The sequence below is a fragment of the Microtus oregoni genome, unplaced genomic scaffold (assembly GCF_018167655.1).
Source record: "Microtus oregoni isolate MIOR12 unplaced genomic scaffold, Mior012 000013F_ref0000133, whole genome shotgun sequence".
Taxonomy (NCBI): Eukaryota; Metazoa; Chordata; class Mammalia; order Rodentia; family Cricetidae; genus Microtus; species Microtus oregoni.
Genome location: NW_024543072.1, coordinates 1,982,615 through 2,009,666, shown reverse-complemented (window position 1 = coordinate 2,009,666; position 27,052 = coordinate 1,982,615). Strand labels below are relative to the sequence as shown.

At 39.0% G+C, this 27,052-nt stretch overlaps 2 protein-coding genes across 2 annotated transcripts; both read left to right on the top strand.

The window, feature by feature from the left end:
* The first annotated feature begins 1,514 nt into the window (after positions 1-1,514).
* LOC121455063 (zinc finger protein 120-like) lies at positions 1,515-18,177 on the top strand. The gene is made up of 3 exons (XM_041662587.1): positions 1,515-1,626; positions 17,791-17,917; positions 18,113-18,177. Exons 1-3 carry the CDS (start codon positions 1,600-1,602, stop codon positions 18,175-18,177), a joined length of 219 nt encoding a protein of 72 aa, XP_041518521.1. The 5' UTR covers positions 1,515-1,599.
* Positions 18,178-20,025: 1,848 nt separating this feature from the next.
* On the top strand, positions 20,026-21,570 carry LOC121455062 (zinc finger protein 431-like). Its single transcript, XM_041662586.1, has one exon. The coding sequence runs from the start codon at positions 20,139-20,141 to the stop codon at positions 21,024-21,026; it is 888 nt and encodes a 295-aa protein (XP_041518520.1). The 5' UTR covers positions 20,026-20,138; the 3' UTR covers positions 21,027-21,570.
* Positions 21,571-27,052: the final 5,482 nt, after the last annotated feature.

The following is a 27,052-nucleotide window of genomic DNA, read 5'->3' as shown; positions in this document are numbered from 1 at the left end:
ATGCCAGAGGCGTTTCTTTCCATCGTTTTTTTTAAAAATATTTATTTATTTATTATGCATACAATATTCTGTCTGTGTGTATGTGTGTGTGTGCAGGCCAGAAGAGGCACCAGACCCCATTACAGATGGTTGTGAGCCACCATGTGGTTGCTGGGAATTGGACTCAGGACCTTTGGAAGAGCAGGCAATGCTCTTAACCTCTGAGCCATCTCTCCAGCCCCTCTTTCCATCGTTTTTATAATTTATATGTTTCTGTATGACTTTGAAGCAAGAATGCCCCGAAATGTCTTCGCTTTTACATTGTGATTATGTTCAGAAATGGGTTTGTTAGCCGAGTCTGCTTAGGGATAGGCTGAAATCTACTTGTATGTGTGAAAGACCCCCGTGGTAGGCAGTCTTTCAGGCTGAGGAGACCCTCCCAAGGAACAGCGAGTCACTCTTCGGATGCAAATAGCAAGAGGCTTTATTTAATACACAGGTACCTGGGGCGGCTTAGTCTCTCGGAAGACAAGCGCGCCCCTGCAGACTGGGGGAAGGTCTTTTATAGGAAAGAGGGCAGCAGAAGCAGATTACAGAAGCAAATGCATCGTTAGTGGTCAGTTGGAATGGGGCAAGGGGCACAGGTGGTTTTTCCTCTCCCAGCACAGATGTATGGGAACAGATATCCTGTTAATTGATGTCCTGTCCTAATCTATGGATATAAAGATCCTGTCTTGCAGCCAGGGACCCTGACCTTACTCTGCACTTACAGTCGTTCGTCAAAAGCTTTGTGAAATGACGTTACAGCAGATAAGCTGGGATCTTTCATAGGGGGAGTTGTCTTCTTCTGTGAATTACTGACATTCTAAGTTGGGCACATGTGCTGACTATGCAAACGGGAGGTTCTCATTAGAGCAGGCCAGCTGCGGGTTCCTTATCGCTTGGGGCCAGGTGGCTGACCGGCTGACCGCAGATATCTTGCCTGCCCTTGTTTTCAAGTCGAACTTCCCTGCTCTAATTACTTGCGTTGCTCCAAAGTTTAAGCCTTGCAAAATGGCATTACTGCTGCTTAGTGAGTGGGGGTCTTTCATGTGTACAGACTCCCTAAGTAAAATCCACACGCTTCCTTTGTTCAGGAAAAGCTTTGTTTTGGAAATAACTCCCATGCTTTTCCTGTTTCCTGCAGCTAAGGATGTTTCTCCCCTCTTCTGTCTTGAGTGTTGTGATGGCTAATCTTGGAAGTCAAACTGGCTACAAGTGGCAAACTAGTGAGTCACCTTGTGTCAAGGAGAAGGGGAAGTGCCTCTGGAGATAGCAGGGTCTACTATTGGAGCCAGGGGCAAATGCTACGGAAACGCATCTCTGCTGATTCAGAAAAGGGTTTTCAGATGAAAGGCAGGGCCTGGAAACATTGTACTGTGTCTTTAAGCACAGTATAATCCTATGGGAGGTGCTCTTGTCATTCAGACCTCACTAGCCAATCAGATTCTCTAGTTGACCTGTCAGTCAGAAATTGTGCCTGGTCCTTCCGGCCCCAATTCCAAGCTTTGAAGAGAAGCTGGCACCGGTGGTTTTGTGTGCTGTGCTAAGAGTGTTGCTGCAGGCAGCTGAGCAGACGGCATGGGAAAGCTGGAAAGCCACGACACGGTGAGCTTGGGGCTATCCCCAGACTGGGAGGAGCTGCTAGTTGAGCCACGGGAGCCAGTGTGGTTCATCCTCCTCTGGCTGTGTGGTAGCCAGTGATCGTATGCAGAGTTCAGCATATTCCTGCCTGGGTCTGCATCATCCAGCGTGCTTCTGTTGGTCCTTAATACTCCGGCGTGGTCTGAGTGGTCCTGCATGTTCTTTGTATTTCCTGGGCCGACTGGCAGTCTCTGAGCAACTTCACTCTCCTGACTGCGTCTGTGCAGAGCCTTGGGAGAGGGACTGTGCTTTGAAATATCCTTGTTGATATCACCTTGAAATGCCGGCGCCCTTAGTGCTTGTATTGGCTCTGTAACACAGATTTGCCAAGGTTGGAGAGCCGTGGTGCCTCTATTGTCTTCCAGAAGTTCTGCACTTTTAACATTTAACATTTAGGTTTAGGATCCATCTAAGAGTTAATTCTGTGGAGCTTGTAAATAGTATCTCCTGTATAGAGTAGCACTCCGCTGCTACTGTGATGTAGAAGAGTAGAATTGACGGCATAAGGACTTACCAGTTCTTAGGAAACACTAAGTCACAAAGTAGAAAGCAGGTAAGGGTGAGCTGCAGCCCAAATATTCCAAAGCAGAGTGGTATGCTAACCGCATGTGTTAGAGATTAGAATAAGATGTAAATGTTTGTTCTCCAGGATCAACCAGCTACATTCCCAAAGCCAAGGAGACAACCCTGTTTTACAACCAGCAGAAGTACCCACCCCTCTATTTAAAAACCACCCTCTTAATGCTGCTCAAGCGACCATTCCAGGGTCACAACCCCATTAAGTCCTGGTGTGCCATAAAAGTATAGTAATTCTAGAACATTGGCATTTCTAGTCTTTTTGAAAAGTGATTTGGAGTCAAGGTCTCCGACTCTGATTGAAGTGTATTTGAACCCTGTCCGTAGCCCCACAAAGCCCTTGTTGTCCTCTTGACTAAACACTAAACCTTGGATTGCATGTCTGCAGCACCACAGCGTTCTAAAATTCCCAGTTTGAGCCACATAGTGGACTGTCCATTGCAGAACAGGGAAAGGATTTGCGTGTGGAGTACTGGCTCCTCCATTCAGACCAGAAGAGGAGGAACACTGCCGGGAGAAAACAGATTAGATAATAGCTAGGTCACGGACTGGAGCTGAAGGCAGTGAGCTGCAGGGCTCTCCATTACAAAGGACTGAGGGGGCATGGTGAGTGACTTTCTCTGTAATTTCCCTGCAGGTATTAATTCCTTCCATGTGAATGAAGACAGTCAGAATTGGTGGGTGTACAATTTAGGGAGGGTCGCTTGAACTCCAGTTAGCAAAGCTGTGCAGATATGTACACTCTTGGTTGACACGGTTAAGTCAGCTGAGATGTTTGAGAAACAGGAGTTGAATGTAACTCCCTGTGTTAGATTACAGCACTCAGTGGCTAACATTTTACGTGGAAGCTGAGCAACCTCTTCCATTGCCGGTCTGTGCCCACTCTTTCACAACTGACCTCCTGTGGGCATACTGCACCTAGTCTGCCAATATAGTCTCTTATTAATGGCATTCTCTCTATCAGGGAAGGGCCTACTCTATATCATAGTCACTATGGATAAGGGTTCTTCCTACTATTTTTATCATTTTAAAACATCAATTATTGGTATTATTTTTAACATTCATTTTATTTAAATGCATTGCTGCTTTATTTATTCAATGTTTCCAAGTTAAATAATTTCATTCTATTTTTTCTTAAGTGCTGTTTATTTATTTATATATTTATATCAGTTTAGAGCAGGGTTTTTCAACCTTGAGGGTCACAGCTCCCTTTGGGGGATCAAATGACCCTATCACAGGACTAGTCTAAGCCCATCAGAAATTACAGATATTTATATTATAATTCATAACAGTAGCAAAAATATAGTTATGAAGTAGGAGTGAACTTTTTATAATTTTATAGGTGGGGGGGTCACCACATCATCAGGAACTATATTAAAGGGCCACAGCATTAGGAAGATTGAGAACAATTGGTTTATATTAGTGTCTCCTATAGCTCAGGCTTACGTCATACTATGTAACTGAGAATTGCTTTGAACACCTAATCCTGCCTCTGCTACCCAGTGCTGGAAAGACAGTCCAGCAACTCCTTCCAAGCTGGACCTCGATTGGCCTGTGTGAAGGAGAAAGAGATCAGTGAATGAATATCCTCCAACTTCTGTAGACTTTATTGTGAATTTACAAGTGAACTGGGACCTGTGTAAGAATTGAGTTCATTGACCAACTGTAAAGCCAGTGTATTCACAACAGAAAAAGGATGGGCAAGAAGGAGGGTAGAAGCTTTCCTGTTGTGATGGTAGTTGACATTAGCAATGAGTAGTGAGGCAATCAACTTTAGATGTTCCACAAATGTGCTGACTGGCCATTTGGTGGACCCGCAGACCATGCATACAAGAATCTATATAAAGAATTGAACTTACCATTAAACCTAATTACTGTAGTTACAGTAATTCAAGTAAAGTGGAGCTGGATAAAATGGTGTAGCCCTGTCTATCATGACTGTATTTTCCAGGTTTAAGATGTATACTCCGAGAAAAATGATGTGAGTGAAAGACCCTCACCCATTTGGGTGCAGGCCCAAGAGGGAGAAGCCCCACGACTCAATTAACCAGTCCAGCAGATGCAAGAAGCAATAGGCTTTATTAATGATAGCGCCACCAGGTATCTCTAGTTTCCAAAGAGGTAGAGTACCCCGAACAGCGATTCCAGCAAGTTACTTGTATACATATAGAAGACATTCTCACTCATGCACAAACATATGCCAAAAAATAGTAACAAATTTGTTTTCAAAAGTGCTTGTGACTTATAAAGCAATTAGAGTAAAACAGGTTGCTTTAGGTGTCCACTGATTCTTTAAAAATCTGTTATCTTGCATTTTGTTTTAAAATGTTTTTATTTCCTCACTCAGATTGCAGACTTACAGGCAATCATCAATCAGGCGGAGCAAAATGGTGTCTAAGTGATCCTAACAGACATCCTTTTCTTTACTATAAGATAATGAGATTTTTTTTTTTAGTATTCAAAATTATTTTCTATGAAATTAAGGCGTGAGAAGGTTTTAAGTGAATCTCTCCAATTTTGGTGCAACAGCCCTCCTCACCCAAACCATTTTCTGTTATTGGTAAAGGAGAGAGAACTGAAATCAGTGCTGGTCAGTGATTTCTTAGAGTTTGATTTTGTTAGAATCTTGTAGTTTTTTTATTTAAAGGAGCATAATATATCTTTGTGTCTTTGTTTTCAGTGCTACCCACCACCTATGTTGTTGATTTTATTCATTGTTATCTAAGTATATTGTTTATTTTCTGGAAAATAATGGTCTCACCAATTTTGTATTCAGATTTCTCATGTTATGAGTTCCTTGAGTTTTTGTTGGTTTGGGAAGATTCTGTGGAGAGACAGTTTTAGTTTTCTCTTGTTTATCTTAGATGTTTGCCTCTTTCCATTTCCTGGCATATCTATCTTCATGTTTGTGTTTTTGCTGCTTAAGTGATTGATATGATTAGTACATTGCCTTTGGGTCTTTAAAACCTTGTATATTATTGTCTCTTTCTTCTAATTAGCCTCAGCTCTCAGCATGGCATAGCTTAGAGTGATCTGAGACAGTACCAATTGAGGGTGTGCCTAGATCAGAATGTCTGATTAAGGTGTCTGAGAGAGATTGTGTTGATTTTTGATTGATATAGGAAGGCTCTTCCACTGAGTGGGCAATATCTCTGAGGAAGCAGTCTTAGGATGGATAGGAGAGCTAGCTGAGCACAAGACAGTGACAAAACAAGAGGGAAAGCCAGAAAACAATGGTTCCACATATTTTGCCTTTAGTTATTAACTTGAGTTTCTATTCTAAGCTCTCATAAGGAGGAATTGTAAAGTAGGTTTAACAACCAAATAAATACGTTCATTATCTGAGTTGCTTTGGATTGCATACTTTAATAACAGCAACAGGGAAGAAAGTTGGAAAAAAATGGGACTCAAAGGGGATTTTGTTGCTGCAAAGGAACTTGGAATATTGACTCTTATAAGAAAGCTGAAGATATCAGAAAACTGGACAAAGAGCTGTTCTTGTAGGGCCTAGAAGATGGGAATGTTGAGAGTAATGGCAGACAGTGGAGGCCAAGGTCATAGGATTTTAGTGGGCAATAGGCTCTGTAGGGAACCACGGAGTTGGCCTGACCTAACTGCCTCGAGAGACCTGTGTCATAGGATTTTCAGGTTAAAGTCCATGGTCCCTGGGTCACAATATACCTCCCAGTTCCCAACATACTGTTGAATTCCCTCAGGCAGTGAAGCATTCAGGCTGATTTGTGTTCTTTGTTTGATCCCTTAGTAGTCAAGGAATCATGAATGCTTAACAGGACAATCAAACTTAGACATTAATCTTGTATATGCTGTATAGCTTGCAAACTTCATTATATCCCGGTTTAGTCAGAGGTCGCTTGGTCATTTCCCCACTACCTAGACCCGTAATAATTATATAGAAATTGTATTACTTATATAATACTGCATATCCAATAGCTTAGGCTTCTTATTAAGTAACTTTTACATCTTAAATTAACCCATTTTTATTAATCTGTGTATCGCCACATGTCCGTGGCATACCAGTAAGGTTCCATTCAGCATCTGTCTCCTTCAGTGGCTACATGGCATCTCCCTGACTCTGCCTTTTCTCCTCTATCTCTGCTTAGAATTCCTACCTTGTTCCATTCTGTGCTGCCATAGGCCCAAAGCAGTTTCTTTATTAACCAATGGGAATAAAACATATTCACAGCATACAGAGGGGAATCACACATCACCTCCCATTTTCTGTCTAAATAAAAAGGAAGGTTTTAACTTTGATATAGCAAGATTACATATAACAAAACAATTATCAAGCAAGAATTATAGTTACAATATTTAGTCTATTTACATTTGGCAAGTTAAGGAAAATACTCTATCATCTATTCTATCTTTGTGAATCTGAAGTTTTATATCTAATCTATCTTTTATAATTATAACTGTCTTTCTTCAACTCCATCAAAGACTCCAGAAGGAGATATATAACCTAAGGAATTATAAGCACTTCCAAAACTCTAGAATTGACAGAGACATCTTGCTGCCTGGACAGTCACCCAAAGTTCTCTACCATTGGGGCATCCATCTTCAGTCTACAGGCCTATAGTATCTGGCAGACTTTTCCACAAAGCGGAAAATTTCAAAGACAGTTCCACCTATATTGGCAGTTTCTCAGTTACCTTTTTTCTATGTCCTGCAGAATGTTTAGCAGACTCTTTCATGAAGCAGAAACTGTCTCACCTTCTTTAGGCAACTTTAACAGTCATTTTTTGTAGGTCCTGCATGTCTAGTTTATACAACATATCATCGAGCAATCCAGGCAAGAGCATGGCTAGCCTTGTCACATTGAAGGCAAATTCCACAATGAGTTTCTTCAATGCCCATCAAGTTCTCTGAAATAATTGGTGCTGCCAGAAGGAGACATATCTCATTGTCATGAAAAGGCCTAAGTTTTTAAAACATTTAAAATGCCATATTCTGTATGTCTTTGAAAGATTTGAAGAATACCTATGCATATGAAATATATCTCTGTACATCTAGAAGCCTAACTAACATGACTATAAGTTTAACTATTATAAATGACCATTAATTTGTATTTCTTAACTATACATTGCACCTTTAAATGAACTGAACAAACATAATACCTTAAACAAGAGCAGGGATTCATTTAACAAAATTGACCTTAAATTTGTATCAATGGACCAACATCTATACAAATGCAAGTATTATCTCTATATCATTTCCCCTTTAAATGTAAACAAACATTTATAAGCAATATTTGGGAATTTTGGAGTAGTTCTCTCCAAACTGATTTTTTTTTGGGTGAAATATTTTTGAGGGTTCATGGAGACCTATCAGGGGATCTTGGTCCATTAAACCACCTTATTCTGAAAGGAATCCACAGGTTCTCATCCTCTGTGGAAACCAAAGCAGAATCTCTTTTTCCAAAGCAACAAATCCTTAGACCCAAATTTTGAGGTAAAGATACCTCTAAAATATATATGTTGGTTTGGCTTAGCAGCTCATACAATGGAATGTCTCTCTGTACTCAGTTCATTAACAGTCAAAAAAACTCAAAGAAAACACAATAATACACATAATGTAGACTCTGTGTATTTCCCATCTTTACATAACTTATTTTTCTTTACTCCTATAATCTTTGATTCTCTTCTCTCTCCCAAGCTTACAGACATTTATACACTGTGACCCATTTACAGGTTTTTTTTTTAATCTGAATCTGTTTTTTTTTTTTTGCATATTTGTAATTATTTTCTGACCAGAAGCACTTTTTTTTTTTTTAAAGAATGTTAAGCAGGCATGGCTGGGACCAACTTCTTAGCCCTGCTTGCTTGCTCTACTTAGTCCAACATGGCAGAGGTATGTTTACTGCCAGCTCTGCAAGCCATTCTCTCTGCCCCAGCTCCAGGGACATGGTGTGTCTATGTCTCTATTAAGCAATTTGTAACATGCTGCACACAGACCCCATTTCAGTGCGGTACCTCCCAAAAGAGTCAGAGCTGTTTGTGCTAGCACAAACAAGGAAGCCCTTCCCTAAAGAAGCTGTGCATCCTTTGTTGCCAATGCTGAGTCAGGAAGACCTCTCTTATAGGAGCTGTGGCAGTTTGCCAGCTAACAAAACCCATCTGGAAAATATGTGGCTACCAAGAAGTCCTGCTTAACTCTGTTCTTTTATGTCTAGATTTTTTTAAACTCTCTCGAGTTTTATGTTGATGTAGGTTGCCTCATTTTGGCTTCATTTTGTTGATGGAGGCTGTTCGCTTGTTTCCTGGCTGCCCAGAAATAATCACACTAACTATATTGATTATAGTACTGCCTGGCCAATGGCTTTGGCTTCTTATTAAGTAACACTTACATCTTAAATTAACCCATTTCTATAAATCTGTGTATTGCCACATGGCTGTGGCCTACTGATAAGGTTCTATCTGGCATCTGTCTCCTTTGGCAGCTACATGGTGTCTCCCTGACTCTCCTTTCTTTTCACCTCTATCTTTGCTTGGAATTTCCACCTTGCTCTATTATGTACTGCTGTAAGCCCAAAGCAGTTTTTTGTATTAACCAGTGGGAATAAAACATATTCACAGTTTACAGAGGGGAATACCACATCATCCTGGAAATCGATACAACTGTATCAATCCTAGAAATTGCCATTATCTTCTGTTTTTGATAAATAAAAAGTCTGATTGTCCTCAATCAAACAGTCATAGCCTTGTCTTGCTGTAGCCTTTCCAGCCCAAGTCTGGCTTCATTCTTTGTGGCCCCATCAGGTGTTCTTAGCTTGGTACATAAGCACAGGTGCTTAGAAGACTTCATGAAAAATTTAGAGATTATTTGTGTGATATTTTTGTCCTAATATTTCTTGTTCTAAGACAGTGCATAGACAGAATTACAAAGGAATAAACTGATTTTCTATACAAAATACTGCTTCTATTGGATGGTTATTACTGATGACTCATTCAGGTCTACAGTGAAAAAGGCAAGAAGAAAGAGATAACAAGTGTTGCTGCAAGTTTCTCTCCCATCTGCCAGCTCCCAAATAACCATTCAGAGGCTTATATTAATTATAAATATTTGACTTAGACTCAGACTATTACTGGCTAGCTCTTACATTTAAATTAACCCATATTTTTTTTTTCTTTTTTTGGATTTTCAAGACAGGGTTTCTCCGTAGCTTTTGGTTCCTGTCCTGGAACTAGCTCTTGTAGACTAGGCTGGCCTCGAACTCACAGAGATCCTCCTGCCTCTGCCTCCCGAGTGCTGGGATTAAAGGTGTGTGCCACCACCTCCCGGCTAACTCATATTTTGTATATATCTGCTTTGCTACTTAATTCATGACTTATCACCTCACATCTTGTTCCCCTTGCGGCTCTTGGAGTCTCCTTGACTTCACCTTCTTTCTCTCTGTTTCTGTTTAGATTTCCCAGCTAGCTATATTCTGCCCTGCCATAGGCCAAAACAGCTTTATTCATCAATCAATAAAAGCAACACATATTCACACATAGAAGGACATCCCACATCAGAAAAGTCTGTTTTGTTAAGAAAAACAATACTAGTTAGTTTCAGATGGCAGTCTAGTGGTGAAAAGGTGCAGAGATTATCAAGGATTTTAGAACGATTAAAGGGAAGAGTCTGGCTGTACATTTGAAGCCTAGGAACATGCTCCAAGTGTAAGACTGCATCTAGCTAAGCCCTTAATTCTTGGAAGGAGTACACAAAGTAATTCCTTGTCCCGGGAGCAACATCATACAGAACTTGCAGCAAATTTGGTCCAAACTTGGTGGGGTTCATCAAATCTTGGCAGGATCACCTATGTCATACTGATTCAGAAAACAAGAACTATGCAAAATGTAAAGGCCATGAATTCTTTTTCTGTGATCAGGTCATCACTATTTTCCCATCTATGTTTGGCAGAGACGGAGCCCCAATGAAGAAGAGATTGTTAGAGTTCATTACATGAAGTGGTGGATATGAAGCAGGGTCACATTTCAGACCACAGGATGTTGAGATACCCAAGCTATGAGACATCTGCCATGGAGAACTGCATAGGGTGTCGAAGTAGCAAGAATGAGATACATCAGAGGTTGCAGGGTGTTGTGTGGTATTTTGATCATATTTTGATTAAAAAAAAAAGCATGGTTGAAGTCAGAGAACAGAGCTAGCTATTTACTGACCAAAAAATACCATAGAGGTTTGGAGGACTATGGATAGATAGGAGACAAGAAGTAGTAAGGTTGGGCTGAGAGAGGATCTTGGCCTTTTTTTGGATAGAGGAACGGAAGAGGAAGAAGTCACTGGTGGTTTCTCCACTGTTTCTCTGATCTTTGATATCTGACTCCAAATTTTATTGATAAAGATTAATTAATGTTTTATCTGCCCCCCTAAAAGATACACTTAATAAACAGAAAGGAGTAATTAAGACCCCTAGATATAGATTGCACAGTAGTTTATTAACTTTAACTTTTTAGTGCTAATGAAAAGGCAATGGCAGCTGTGGAGAAAGTTAAAAGTTATAACCTTTCATTTTCTATTTAGACAAAAGGGGAAATGTTGTGGAGCATTAATTGAAGGTGTGTTACATCCATTTATGCTGTGGAATATTTGTTTAATGATACAAGAGTGTGTTGCATCCTTTTCTGTTTCATTTTTAAACTCTGTTAAGCTGTGTTACTTTGCCTGCCTAAAACGCCTGAATGGTCTAATAAAGATCTAAATGGCCAATAGCTAGGTGGGAGAGGGATAGGTTGGGATGCCAGACAGAGAGAATAAATAAAAGGAGAAAGAGAGAAGGATTGAGGACCAAGAAGAGAAAGAGGAGAATATCAGGGACCAGCCACCCAGCTTCACAGTTAGCCACAGAGTAAGAAGTAAAGAAAGGTATATAGAATAAAGATAAAAGCCCAAAGGCAAAAGGTAGACAGAATAATTTAAATTAAGAAAATCTGACTAGAACCAAGCTAAGGCTGGGCATTCATAGGTAAGAATAATCCTCCATGTGATTTATTTGGGAGCTGGATGGTAGAGCTATCTTAGCATGAATGAGACAGTGACTAGGTAAGAGAGAAAGCCAGGAAACACTTGTTGTCCATGGGTTTTCGCCTTCAAATATTAGCTTGATTTTCTATCCTAAACTCTGAAAATGATGAAGTCAAATTACCCCACTCATTGTCTGAGCTGCTTTTGGTTAGAGGATTTAATGAGAGCAACATAAATGCAAGTTAGAACGAAATATGGAAAGTCAAAAGTAATATTGTTGCTAGGCAGAACCTGAGAATGATGTCTCTTGAAGGAGTGTAGAAGATATCTAGACTTTAGGTGGCAAAAAATATAGAAAGTAGTGCACAGAAATAACTTGGCTGTTCTTGTAGGACCAGGAAAATGGAAATGTTGAGAAGAATGCCAGGAAGTAGAGATTGAGATCATAGGATTTCAATGGGAAATGGTAGACTCCATAACAGATTAAGTTATGTGTTTTTTTGTGTGGTATTTTGACTTCAAAATCTTTTTTGTCTGCCTATGACCTGGAAATTTAGTAATGCACAATTAAAAAATAATGGGTTGATTCCTTAAATGAAATATTGGATCTGTTGGATGCTTATTAATGATAATTCCTTCAGGTCTACGGTAAAAGGAAAACAAGTGGGGCTGAAATAAATGAAAATGAAAAGGTAGTTTCAGGTGGCAGCCAATTACTGGAACAAGCAGGGATTTTCAAGGAGTTTATTACTTCTTACTCTGTGGCTTTGCTATGTAGCTGAGTGGCTGGCCCATACTTTTCTTGGTCATCCTTCCTTTTTTCCTCCAAGATTTCTCCTATTTATTCTCTCTGCCTTCCGGTCCTTCTTATTCTTTCCTACCTAGTGACTGACTGTTCATTAGGCCAAACAGATATTTTAGACCAGCCCAGTATCACAGCTTCACAGAATTAAACAAATGCCACATAAAAAAATGCAACACATATTTGTATCATTGAAACAATTGTTTCACAACATAAATTAATATAATACATCTTACAATAATATTCCACAACAGTCAGGGTTGCATTTTGATACCACAAGATATTGAGATGCCTAAACTATAAGACATCTTCTATGGAGAACTAGCTGAATATAGGGAGTAGAAGTAACCAGAGAGATGTATAAGAAGATGCAGGGATAGGGCCATCTAAGCCCGTTGAAACTGAAGCCCTGTGCATCTGAAACAGACCTATAGGATTTGATGTTTGTCCTGCTATGCTTCAGTCTTGCCTTGGTTCAGTCTTCCCTCACTGTGTCTCCATTTCTCTATTTTGGAGTGTGAGTGGTATTCTGTACCATTGTTTATTGGAAAGATGTAACTTGTTTTCTGATTTTTACAAGATGATATTTGCTATGGGACAATGGTCTTGTACCTTGTAAAGATTTGTCACTTGTATTGACTTAATAAAATGCTGATTGACCAGTAACCAGGCAGGAAGGATAGGTGGGGTGACCAGAACAGGAGAATTCTGGGAAGAGGAAAGGCTCAGTTTACAGTCATCACCCATATGCAGAGGAAACAAGATGAGAATGCCTCACTGATAAAAGGTACCAAGCCATGTGGCTAACACAGACAAGGTTTATGTACTAATGTAAGATGTAAGAATTAGTTAATAATAAGCCTGAGCTAATAGGCCAACCAGTTTATAATTAATGTAGACCTCTGTGTGTTTCTTTGGGACTGAATGACTGTGGGACCTGGCGGGACAGAAACCTCTGTCAACAAGTCACTGTCAAGTGATTGTCTTGAGCATCAGAAGAGACTTTGAACATTTGAACAGTATAGGGGCTATTGCAGAATATGAATATCATTGAAGTGACTAAATTAATTTTCTTCATGGATGACCATGAGCCTATAGTGACACAGGTCAGAATGTAATTGATTGAATGAAAAACCTCCCAGATAAAATGTGTTTTAACACGTGCCTCTTCTTGGTAAATTTCATTTGATTGCTTGTGAAACCACTAGTAGGAGGAGCCTTTCTGGATGAAATCTCTCATTGGGGATGTGATATGATGTAGTAAAAAGGGCCGCTTGTTTGTTTCCAGCTGCTCAGCCCCAAAATAATCACACAGAAACTCTATTAATTAAATCATGGCTTGGCCCATTAGCTCTAGCTTCTTATTGGCTAACTCTTACATTTTAATTTAACCCATTTCTATTAATATGTGTACCGCTATGTGGCTGTGGCTTACTGGGTAAAGTTCCCAACATCCGTCTCTGGCAGGGTTACATGACTTCTCTCTGACTCCACCTTATTCCTCCCACCATTCACTTTAGTTTTCCCTGCCTACCTAAATCCTTTCCTATAGCTCTGCTGTAGGCCCAAAGCAGTTCCTTTATTAAGCAATGATAATCATAGCATACAAGCGGGAATCCCACATCACCTCCCCTTTTCTTTAAATGAAAAGGAAGGTTTTAATTTTAACATAGTAAAATTACATATAACAAAACAGGTATCAAGCAAGAACTACAGTTACAATATTTACATCTACTTTATCTTTTTTATAACTAAGGAAAACTATAAATTCTTCAACTCCATCAAAGACCTCAGAAGGATATAATATTACCTAAGTAAACAGGAGATGCATTGTAAGCAACTTCCAAAACTCTAGAAATGACAGAGACATCTTGCTGCCTGGACAGTCACCCAAAGTTCTGTAATGTTGGGGCTTCCATATTCAGCCCACAGGCCCATAGTATCCAGAAGACTTTTTCACGAAGTAGGAAATTTGAAGACCTGTTCTGCCTTGCAATGGAAAAGTCCATCAGTTGCTTTCTTCTGTGTCCTGCAGAATGTCTGGCAGACTCTTTCATGAATAAGGAACCCCAAAGAAACATCTCACCTTTAGCCAAGTTCAGCAGTCATTTCTTTGTGGGTCCTGCATGTCCAGTTCATCAAGCAGTCCATGCAAGAACAGTTTCTTGCTCAAATGGCTAACAAACTCCGTAAGGAGCCTCTTCAATGCCCATCTTCCTCTTGAAGTAGATTGGTGCCGCCAGGAGCAGATGTGTCTCTTTGTCATGAAGAGTCTTAGGCTCTTAAAACATTTTAAATGCCATATTCTGAAAGTCTCTGAAAGATTTGAAGAATCCCTATCTCTCTGAAATACATTTCTGTACATCTAGAAAATCTAACTAACATGACTACAAGCTTGACTATTACTATTATAGATGACTATTTACCTATATTTTAATTATACATTACATTTTTAAATGAGCTGCACAAATACAAAACCTTAATCAAGAGCAGAAATGCATATAATAAAATTGACCTTAAATTCATATCAATAAACCAAGATCCATACCAATGCAAATCTCTATAGCATACACTCCTTTAAATGTAAACAAACATTTATGAACAGTATTTGGGAATGTGGGCATAGTTCTCTCCAAACTGATTTCTGCTTTTTATTTGGCAAAGTAATTTTTGGGGGGTGTTCACAGCAACCTTTTGGGTGGTCTTAGTTCATTAAACCACATTAGTCTGGAAGGATTCCACAGGTTATCATCCTCTGTGGAAACAAAAGAAGAACCTCTTTTCCAAAGTAACAAATCCTTAGACCCAAATTCTAAAGACATGATACCTTTAAAGTATATATATATTGGTTACTTAGCTCCTTTATAGTAAAAAAATTCAAAGAAAACACAATAATATACATAATCCAGTCACTCTGTATATAGTCCATTTTACGTGGCTTATTTGGTTTTATTCTATTACTTTTTAATATTTATTTTATTATATTTACTCCTTTAATTAATGCTGTACTCTGTCTCTTTAAAGACTTAGTTTCATCTTTTTATAAACCATTTACTTCTTTTTATAACTCTCTATACTCTTTTTCTTCTGTCTCCTAAGCCTATGTACATTTTTTAAACACACTATGCCCCATTTAGAGGTCTTTTATGCATGAATCTGTCCTATTGTGTATCTGTAATTCTTTACTGTTCAGGAGTGCTTCTTAAAACACTAAGCACTTCTTATGAACTTAAGCTGTGCCATTGGTAGAGCAAATACAGCCTGCCTGCTTGCTCCACCCAGTCTGACATGGCAGAAGCATGTTTGTTGCCTCCGAGAGCCATGTACATTGCGCCATTTTCAGACACACAGGGGGTCTAAGTTGCCATTAGCAATCTGTTCACAGACCCCATAGCCAATCCTCCAGAAAGAGTCAGAGTTTGTGCTGGCAGCACCACCCAGAAAGCCGGCATTTCAAAATGGTGCAGCATTTTTCTGCTACCTCTAAATCAGGAAAACCTCTCTTAAGGGAGCCGCAGTATGTCACCAGTAAGCAAAGCCCATTTGGGGACATAAATGCGACTAAACTTCATTTTTTAGTGTCTAGAATTCCTTTCCAATCTCTCTAAGATTTTAAGTGAACTTTAGTTGGCCACATGGGCACCAGTTTGTTGTGGGAAGCCACTTGTTAGTTCCCAGCTGTTCAGCCCCAAAATAATCACACAGAAACTGTATTAATTAAATCACTGCTTAGCCCATTAGCTCTGGCTTCTTATTGGCTAACTCTTACATATTAATTTAATCCATTTTTATTATTCTGTGTATTGCCATGTGGCTGTGGCTTCCCATGTAAAGTTTCCAGCTTCTGTCTCTGGTGGGGCTACATGACTTCTCTGATTCCGCCTTCTTCCTCCCAGCATTCAGTTTAGTTTTTCCCACCTACCCAAGTCCTGTCCTATAGCTCTGCTATAGTCCCAAAGCAGTTCCTTCATTAACCAATCATAATCACAGCATACAGAGGGGAAAACCACAATAAGCATTTCTATAGTCTCAACCCATTTCCTGCTCTTTGTGCCTACTGTGTTGTGGTTGAAACTAATCAGGCAGCTTTCTTCTTTTGCTGTTATGACTTCCCCACCATTGCTGTAAGAAATCTTACAGCTTGTGATTACCCGCCTACTGGGACGTGGCCTCTTATACTATAAATGCGGATGCAGAGCCTGCATCTGCCCCTTTTTTTCTTTACTTCCCTGGCTGCTCTTTCAGATTGCTGGGTTGCTGCATCCGATCTCTGTTCTCCGTTCAAGCAGAGAATTCTGATTTGTGAGTTTACCCCTAAATAAATATCTATTTCTCAATTCTGAGGTAGTGTTAGATTTATTTTAAGCCTCCATTCCACACACCATCATAAACTCTATCACTAAATCACATAAGATTCAGTAGAATTAACTGCTATTTGGTGCTAAGGTGGTTTGGTAGCCTACTGTTTTCATTTTTGTTTGTTTATTTTTGAAGACAAGATTTGTCTGTGTAGACGTAGCTGTCCTGAAAGTAGCTCTATATATCAGGCTAGCTTTAAACTCAGAGATCCTCTGACTCTGATTTCCAAGTGCTGGGATTAAAGGTGAGTCAGTATTCTTGGCTTTTTTGTTTTTAAATTGTTGTATGATGGTTTTGTTCCTATCAAACATATGTTGTTGTACTGAGCTTCACCTATATCTTGGATTTCAAAATTTGACAGAGGGTATCTCATTGTGTTTCCCAGGATGGCATGTGTTCATGAAATTAATATTGCCTGTTCCTTCTGAGTCATTGGATTGTAGGTACACAACCTTCTTCCTGCCTGTTTTTGTTTGTTTTGAATTTTTATTTTAAAAAGAGTATTTTACCTGTATGCATGGATATGCACCATGTGAGTACCTGGTCCTTACATTGATCAAAAGATGGTACTAGAAACCCTGAACTTGGAATAATGGATAGTTATGATGCCCCATGTAAGTCCTTGAGCCCACCTGTATGCAAGACTAGGAGGACTCTTTTCTCTTGAGCCATCTTTCCTGCTCTGTGTTGATTATTTGTAATGAGCATATTAATTGCTATTGTTTTCATTTGTCCATTTGTAACTTTTTAAACACACAGTGCCTTTAGTAAAATCTTATTTATGTTGCAGTTTAAATTGGGGCACTTCAGGTTTCTGGTAGATGAATAAAGAGTTGAAGTGAATGCATAACGCTTTGTTGAAACGTCAGCGCAAACCTATAAGTTATTTCTGTCTTTTATGTTTGTTTGATTATTTTTTCATCTGAAACAGGTATTTAATATGTATTTCTGGCTTTCCTAGAAGTGATTGCATGGACTAGGCTGATATTCAACTTAGAGGCAGATAGATATACCTGCCTCTGCCTTCTGAGTGCAAGGATTAGAGGCATGATTCAGTGCATCCAGTTTTTTCCAGTTTTTTCATCTCATTTTTTTGTAGTTAGGGATTAATCATTCATACAATTACTCTTATCTGTACTCTGTACTCTTGATCTGTTTATGTATCTTTCATTGTTGGTTAGTAGGCATTTCTCTTGCAAGGTGATATCCCATTCAAAGGGTTCAGAAATGACAGAGGTGAACCTCCTACTCAGTTTATTTCTAAAGTGACTTGGTGATTAAATTATGATGTCTATGTCATGGAATAAGTATGAGGAGCACTAGAATTATATGACTATACTGTCAAAGAAGTATATATTTACAGTGTTGTAAAACTCATGCTTTCTGTTGTACACATATATGGGATATTTTAGAATGCAGTGACCTATGATGATGTACATGTCGACTTCACCTGGGAAGAATGGGCTTTGCTGGATCCTTCCCAGAAGAGTCTCTACAAAGATGTAATGCTGGAGACCTACAGAAACCTCACTACTATAGGTAAGACTGAACTATCTTTCAGGTTTAAAATAAGGGGACAACTGTTCATTGGTTAATGGTGCTCTTTTGTAATATGATTGAGAAAGAAGAATGGGTAAATAAGTCAGGCATGGTTTTAAGGTTTGCTTCAAGTGGTAACTAAATTTTTTACAAGTTTTAATATATAACATACATTTTTCTGGCACTATATTTTAGGATACAGTTGGGAAGACCATAATATTGAAGAACTTTGTCAAAGTTCTAGAAGACATGAAAGGTAATTTTCATGGATAAGCTGATACAAATGTACCTCTGAAGAATTTGTAATGTATCCTATATGTTTTAAACAAAAACAACAGTGTAAATAATAAAGTACATTGATGATTATTAAATTCTCACAAAGTTATATACCTTAATTTCAGATAGGTAGGCTGCATTTGCAAGTCATTCTTTTAAGAAAGAAGTCAAGGAAACAATGTTTTAACCTATATTACCATTTGAATCATAATACAATGAGAGCTATACTGTAAAATTGTCAATCCATTTATTTTATATTATTCATATTATAAAAGATATACATGTTAAAAGATGATAAGTATATCTAAAACTCTCTAATACACTATTAGTCTATAGAAAGGGTCGTTTAACCTATATACTTGTTCAGTTTAGTGAGGAGGCAGTTAGAGTCACGAATCAAGGGGCAACTGTTGTGGAGAAGCCTTAATCCAGATACCACAAATCTATGAGGACAGAAAGTCAAACTGTGTGAACTCTATGTGGAAACCTTATATTTGTTATTCTTCCTTTACTAGGTATATCTTATGCTACTCTGTATATAAGCCACATGAGCATAGGGATGTGAAAAGATATAACATACCTCTCCCTCAGAACAAATAGAAGATATGTAGCAGTCCCCATGTTGAGTATACTTGTTGAATTTGATGTACAAGTATAAAAGTAATTGGTTTTCTAGTCTTCTTGTTAAGATATCAACAAACTCACATTTCAGAAAAGCACCATGAGTACTAGGACTGTGTAAATATTTCTGTTTGCCCTGGTTCACTTAGCAAATGTAGTATCACTCACAGTATAGGAAACTTTATGAATGCAATAAGAGTGGTAAAGCTCTGAGTTTTTTCAGTTCTCTTCAAATACATGAAAATTCTTGTGCAGAGAAAAAGATTCTGTAAATGTGAACCATGTAACAAAGACTGTTATCAGTTCTCTTCAAAGATGAAAAGCAAGCCTTAATGAAGGGGAAAAACAAGATTATAAACATATAATTCCTTAACATATAATTCCTCTTTAAAATAGTACTAAATTGTAAAATTAATTTATACAGATAAAATAGTCAACAATGTATTAAATGTAGTAATGCTTTCACATGTACCATTATCATTGTAGGCATGAAAAAAGTCAAACTAGAGAGAAAACTTCTGTATATACTCAATGTGTTAAAGCCTTTGCAAATGACAGTCATCTTCACAGTGATGAAAAAACAGATGCTAGATTAAAACCCTATGAAGAAAATGAGTGTGGTAAAGCCTTTTCACATCACAGTCATCTTCTAATGCATAAAAGAACTTACACTGGAGAGAAACCCTATGAATGTAATCAGTGTGGTAAAGCCTTTGTTTATCAGAGTTATCTACAAATTCATGAAAGAAGCCATACTGGAGAGAAACCCTATGAATGTAATCAGTGTGGTAAAGCCTTTGCACAGCAAAGTAATCTTCAACGTCATGAAAGAACCCATACTGGAGAGAAGCCCTATGAATGTAATCAGTGTGGTAAAGCCTTTGCACGTCATAGTCATCTACAAAGGCATGAAAGAAGCCATACTGGAGAGAAACCCTATAAATGTAATCAGTGTGGTAAAGCCTTTGCACGTCATAGTTTTCTACAAAGTCATGAAAAAAGCCATACTGGAGAGAAGCCCTATGAATGTAATCAATGTTGTAAAACTTTTGCTCAACACAGTAATCTTCAAAGGCATCAAAGACTACATACTGGAGAGAAACCCTATGTATGTAATCAGTGTGGTAAGGCCTATGCACAACACAGTAATCTTCAAAGTCATGAAAGAAGCCATACTGGAGAGAAACCCTATAAATGTAATCAGTGTGGTAAAGCCTTTGCACAGCACAGTTATCTACAAATTCATGAAAGAAGCCATACTGGAGAGAAACCCTATAAATGTAATCAGTGTGGTAAAGCCTTTGTTTTTCAGAGCTATCTACAAATGCATGAAAGAAGCCATACTGGAGAGAAACCCTATAAATGTAATCAGTGTGGTAAAGCCTTTGCACAGCACAGTTATCTACAAATTCATGAAAGAAGCCATACTGGAGAGAAACCCTATAAATGTAATCAGTGTGGTAAAGCCTTTGTTTTTCAGAGCTATCTACAAATGCATGAAAGAAGCCATACTGGAGAGAAACCCTATAAATGTAATCAGTGTGGTAAAGGCTTTGCACAGCACAGTTATCTACAAATTCATGAAAGAAGCCATACTGGAGAGAAACCCTATAAATGTAATCAGTGTGGTAAAGCCTTTGCACAGCACAGTTATCTACAAATTCATGAAAGAAGCCATACTGGAGAGAAACCATATGAGTGTAATCAGTGTGGTAAAGCCTTTGCTTATCACAGTTCTCTAAAAATGCATGAAAGAAACCATACTGGAGAGAAACCCTATAAATGTAATCAGTGTGGTAAAGCCTTTGTTTATCACAGTTATCTACAAATTCATGAAAGAAGCCATACTGGAGAGAAACCCTATAAATGTAATCAGTGTGGTAAAGCCTTTGCACTTCATAGTAATCTACAAAGGCATGAAAGAAACCATACTGGAGAGAAACCATATGAGTGTAATCAGTGTGGTAAAGCCTTTGCACAGCACAGTTCTCTAAAAATGCATGAAAGAAACCATACTGGAGAGAAGCCCTATAAATGTAATCAGTGTGGTAAAGCCTTTGTTTATCACAGTTATCTACAAATTCATGAAAGAAGCCATACTGGAGAGAAACCCTATAAATGTAATCAGTGTGGTAAAGCCTTTGCACTTCATAGTCATCTACAAAGGCATGAAAGAACCCATACTAGAAAGAAACATTATGAATGTAATTAGTGTGGTAAAGCCTTTGTTTATCATAGTCATCTTCAAAGACATGAACTAACACATGCTGGAGAGAAACCCTATGAATGTAATGAGTGTGGTAAAGCCTTTTCACTTCACAGTACTCTTCAAATGCATAAAAGATCACACACTGGAGATAAACTCTATGAATGTAATCAGTGTGGTAAAACCTTTGCATATATGAATAATCTAAATCATGAGAAAAAATTCATACTGCAGAGAAACCCTATAAATGTAGCCAGTGTGATAAAGTTTTGTACTTTATATAAGAGTAAAACTTTTTGTTGCAACAATCTGTTAAAATCTTTGCATATTGCAATAGACATTGACAACCTGAAAAAGATACTGAGGACTTCTTATTATAAAGTATTTGGTAAGATTTTTAGCCAAAACACTTATAATCAGCTACACAATGATTTGGGATTCCCCTCTGTATTCTGTGAATGTATTTTGTTACCTTGTTTAATAAAGAAGCTGCTTTGGGTCTCTGGCAGGGCAGAATAGAGCAAGGCAGGAATTCCAAGCAGAGATAGAGGAGAAAAGAAAGTGAAGTCAGACTCCATGTATCTGCTGAAGGAGACAGATGCCCTGGAACCTTACTGGTAAATCACAAGTCTTGTGGTAAAATACAAAATAATAGGGATGGGTTAATTTAAGATGTCAGAGTTAGTTAATAAGAATCCTGAGCTAAGGCTAAGCAGTGTTTTAATTAGTATAGTTTCTGTGTGATTATTTCGGTTCTGGGCAGCCAGGAATGAACAAGAGTCCTCCGCCTACAACACAAGACTATTTCTTCTGTAGAAATAAATTTGACAGTGTTAACAATCTTTTCAAGCATTATGATGTCCTTTTTATACTGTTTATACTTACAAACTCATGGTAAAATGAATTTATGAAGCTCTATGTGTAGGGTAAATGGGCCAGCCAAAGAAACACATCCTGACCCTGAAACCAGAGCCAGTGAAATACATAATTTTTGACTCTGAAACTGGAGCCAGAGAAATACATCCTGACTCTAAAACCAAGATAAAGAAACACACTTTATTCCTGAATCCAGAGCCAATGAAAGAAACGCCTGACCCTGAAACCAGACTCAAAAGGTTATAAGGGGCCAGTGAAAGAACACAGTTTGGCCCTGAAACTAAAGAAACATACTCTACCCTTGACTGACTGAGCACAAAACCAGCTAATCCCTAAACTTGAGCTCTACCAACCCCTGAGCATGAAATCCAGCCTATCTCTGCATTGTTCAAAATCAGGGATTGACATCTAACTAATTCCCACCCTGAGACTCTTCTCCCTGGGAAAACTCTGCCCCTAAGAATTCCTATATAAGTTCTGTACCTGTTCAGTTGGCATCTGCCCATTTCTGCCCTGGCAGAGGCAGCCCCTCTCCTGGATTCTTCCGTTCCAAATGATTTTCTTGAATGAGTTTTGGGTGAAGACCTTTCACCGGAGTGATAAGAAACTCTGTAGTGGATTGGAACAGAGAAGCTTTGGTCACCTCTGCTGGCAAATTTCCCTTAAAGGAGCAGAGCAGAAGTAGCAACTCTTCACCAGAGACTGCAACATTTCTGCAAAAGTTTCCCATCAACTCCAGTGAAGCAGAGAAGTAACAATTTGGGCTGAAGCTGAGAAAAAAAATTAACATCTCTGTTAGGAAACTCCCTAGTGGGGTGGAACAGAGAAGCATTGGACACCTCTGCTAGGAAACTCCCTTAGGGAAGTGGAACAGAACAGCAATAGACGTCTCTGCTTTGAAGCTCTCTTAGCAGAGTGAAGCAGGTCCTAGCTGTGATGGCTCTCTTGGAGAGGAGCAGCCATTGCTACATCCTGCAGGGAGAACATCTCCCACTGGAACACAGCCTCGGGTATAGCCGGACTTCCCAATAGTCAGTATATGTCAGGGACCATCTTTGACAAGTATACCACTTACCTGGGTAGGGGCATAGGGATTAGAAAAATAAGAGGATGAAGACAAAGTGAAAATAATAAAACAGAAGCATAAGATAGTACCGGGAGGGAGTTCCAGTGAATACTGTAAATCTGCCTGCATTTAATTTTCCATATACATTTCTACCCCAATACAGCAGGGGGAGAAGACAAAAGGCTGCTTTAACATGATGCAAAGGACAGCTAGAACAGTTACTTGCTTCAATACTTTGAGCCGTCAAGTCCTTAATTATTGAGAAAACATTCTGTTATTCAGGCAGTGAATCCTAAAGGCAGTGATTTCCTAGGTCAAATCTCTTAATTCAAATGAAAGAGCAGAAGGATGTTTGAATTCTCTCACCTTTGCTCAAGGGGGAGTAGGCATATCTGTATGGGCCCTTTTAAAGTCCAAAAGGCAAAACATCCACACCTTAGGTCAGGGTGTGTAGCCATACCTGTTAACAACTTTGAGCAACCTCAAACTCTGACCTCCAGGAAAGGTGGAAATAGGTTCAAGGTTTTGGACCTCCACAAGGATACCTTTTCTCTTGATAGCTGTGGGTATCCAGTACACTTTCCCTTCTTGGCTGTAGGTATGGCCTGACTTCTAACAGTCAGGGTACCTTCCCTCCACAGCTTCAGTTCTAGACAGACTTCTCAACAGTCAGGATTCCTTTCTCCTCATAGCTGTAGTTGTCCAGTATACTTTCCTTCACAGCTGTAGGTATGTCCTGACATGATAGTGAGGGTACCTTTCTCTTTAGAGCTATAAGTACTCAGGGTACCTTTTCTCCACAGTTTCAGGTATAGCCTGACTTAATAACAGTCTGGGTAGCTTTCCTGTCAGCTGTAGGTATCCAAGATTGTAGTTGGAGACTGCTCAGGCAGTTTCCGGAGCCATCTAGACCCAAACAGTCACACAAAATATATTAATTACAACACTGTTTGGCCTGTTAGCTCAAGATTCTTATTAACTCATTTTTACATCTTAAATTAACCCATTTCTATTAATCTCACCACAAGGCTGTGGCTTATCAGTAAGGTTCTGTTCTTGGCACCTTTCTGCTTCAACAACTACATTGTATCTCTTTTACTCCACCTACTCTCTCTATATCTCTTCCAGCCTGACTGTATTCTGCCCTGCTATAGGACAAAGCAATTTCTTTATTAACCAATGGTAATAAAACATGTTCGCAGCCTACAGAGGGGAATCCCACATCACAGGATAACTTTCCTTCACAGCTATAGGTATAGGCCGATTTCTGACAATCAGTGTTGTGGGGAGGTCGCTTGATTGGTTCCCAGCCTCCTGGCTAGCTTAGATCTGAAATAACCACACAAAAACTGTATTAATTAAATCACTGCTTGGCCCATTAGCTCTGGCTTCTTATTGGCTGACTCTTACATATTAATTTAACCCATTTCTATTAATCTGTGTATGGCCACGTGGCTGTGATTCACTGGGTAAAATTCCCAGCGTCTGTCTCCGGTGGCTCCATGGCATCTCTCTGACTCTGCCCTTCTTCCTCCCAGCATTCAGTTCAGTTTTCCCTGCCTACCTAAGTTCTGCCCTATCAACAGACCAAGGCAGTTTCTTTATTTATTAATGGTAATTACAGCACACAGAAGGGACTCCCACATTAGGGTATCTTTCTCCACACTATGAAACTCTGGGTGGCCTGGAACTCACTATATAGACTAGGCTCTTCTAGACATCAGAAAGATTTGCCCACCTTGTCTCCAGTGTACCTGAATTATAGATGGGTACATCACAGATAACTAACTTTTTTTTTTTTTGGCTTTTCAAGAAAGGTTTTTCTTTTGTGTGTGTGTGTGTGTGTGTGTGTGTAGCCTTGGCTGTCCTAGAACTAGCTCTGTAGTCCAGGCTGGCCTTGAATTTACAGAGATCCATATGCCTCTGCCTCCCAAGCGTTAGGATTAAAGATATGTACCACCACTAAGGGTAATGTACTAATGTAATTTGGTTTTTTTCATTGGTTTAATAAGAGTGAGTGACTGAGCCTGACTTGTTGGGGTAGCAAAGTCACAGGCTATGGTCCTAACTCCAGTAACAGAAGAAGACTCCCATCAAATGCAGCCTTCCTGTCTTAAAGTCTACTGTCTTCCAACTATGAGCAATATTGTTTTTCTTTATCTTTGTATTATAATTCATCAAGGGACTAGAGCACAGTACTGTCTTTATTCTACAGATGGTTGAAACCCAGGCTCATGGAGATCGGTGGAATTTTAATATAATTAAGTGTAACTGCTCATCTTACTCATCCCATCATTCTAATGACTGATTAAATGAAGTTGAAACCAACTAAGCCAAGCATGCTGGCACAGACGTGTAGCCATGATACTTAGAAAGTAGAGGTAGGAATGTCAGGATTTCAAAGTTATCCAAAATGAGAATGGTCAGTAGGGTATGGTGGGAGGCGCATTGAACCTAGGGAGCCTGTGATTTGCTCAGGACAGTGTCCATAGTCATTCCTGCTGCCCTAGAACTTCAGGGCTGTGGCACCAGCAAATGTTAGCTGAGGTATGTACCAATCCAAGTTTTCTATTCTTGATAATGTTTTCTGTCCAAGTCAACCTAGATCACTTAAGGGTCAGATTCATGTTGCTCAATAAAGAATTAGATTCCACAGTTGGGTGAATTAGCCTCAGGCAGGGATAAAATCCCTATTTGTGTATCTGAAACAGCATGTTCAATTCTGAAACCATAACACAAAACCAACAGAAATGGACCCAGCAGGTTTTATCCACTTATTCACACAGACTTCACAAGGAAGGAATTAGAAGGGGAAAATTTGGGAACAGAAGGAGGGGACAAGGAAGGAGGAAAGTGATACAATGTGTTTTGATTAAAATGTATAAAAATAAATTTTAAATGAAAATGCAGCTTAGCTTTTCATTTAAAGATTGAGATAGCTTAGCGATTAAGAACACTGGGTGCTGTTGCGGAGGACACGGGTTACATTGCCAGAAACCATGGTTGCTAACCATCTCCTGTAGCTCCAGTTCCAAGGGATCTGATTCACTCACCTGGCCTCTGCAGGCACTGCACAGACACCTGTGGGCAAACACCCACGTACATAAAATAAAACTTGAAAAAAATAAAATTCTGTACAGAAATCACAGACTTGAGATAAACATCAGTCATGGCTATCCATCAAAGAAGCTCCTGTGGCCTTTCTCTGAGCCAGCTTGCTTGGAGGCAAAAGAAGGCTTATTCTGAGGTTAGAATGGCTCAGAATAGCTGTTGATTTAAGAACAATCACAATGTGGAGAGGTGACTTTCCCATAACATTTTTTTTAAAAATTTGTGTTCTATGTTCTTTGTGTGTGTGAGGATTGTGGCATCAAGATATCTCTTAAATGTATCTTTTAGATCATATATTAAGATCTATATATCTTTAAATCATATTATATTTTTATTTTGATCATAATGCATAATCTAAAAGATAGTTTTGCTCTGTAAATCTCCATCTGCCTAAGTGGCTAGACTTGCTTTCTCCTGTTCCTATCTAAACTGTTCAATGTATAACCTCAGGCCTGAACCTAAAAAAGACTTAAGGATGACAGCGTATGTGGAATGCAAAATCTGGGCCAGGTTGTCTCCTCTTTTAGCATTAACCACCGCTGAATGCATACTGTTATTAAAGGAATTTATGTCTATTAAATTTTAAGTGTGTGAATGATTTATCCCTGGGAAGGCATATTAATTCTAGAATAGCACTACCTCCAGCATTGGAGACAAACATTTTTATGTTGAATCAGGTAGTCTTGATCATATGTGTGAGCAATACTTTTCTGGTCAGAAGCATGTCTCCAAGCAGAAGCTACCAGAGATGATTAAAAACTTGTTCACTGACCTTAGATTTCCAAATAGGTAGAGTGCCTGGCACTGAGAGGTTACTCTTATAGGACCACACAGTGACCACAAGTGTTGAACAAAAAGCAGTTATAGCACACAACAGATAATCCAAGATGGTAATGCCATAAAATACAGCTTATGAGTGAGATATGGCATACTGTTCCCTGACATTGACAAATATTCCTTAAATTAAAATAATAAATAC

Excerpts from the sequence above, each read along its gene's own strand:
- LOC121455062 (XM_041662586.1), top strand. The coding sequence starts at position 20,139 with ATGCATGAAAGAAGCCATACTGGAGAGAAACCCTATAAATGTAATCAG.
- LOC121455063 (XM_041662587.1), top strand. The coding sequence starts at position 1,600 with ATGGGAAAGCTGGAAAGCCACGACACG. Across the intron at positions 1,627-17,790 it reads AGCTGGAAAGCCACGACACG|AATGCAGTGACCTATGATGA; the intron begins GTGAGCTTGGGG and ends GGGATATTTTAG. Across the intron at positions 17,918-18,112 it reads CAGAAACCTCACTACTATAG|GATACAGTTGGGAAGACCAT; the intron begins GTAAGACTGAAC and ends ACTATATTTTAG.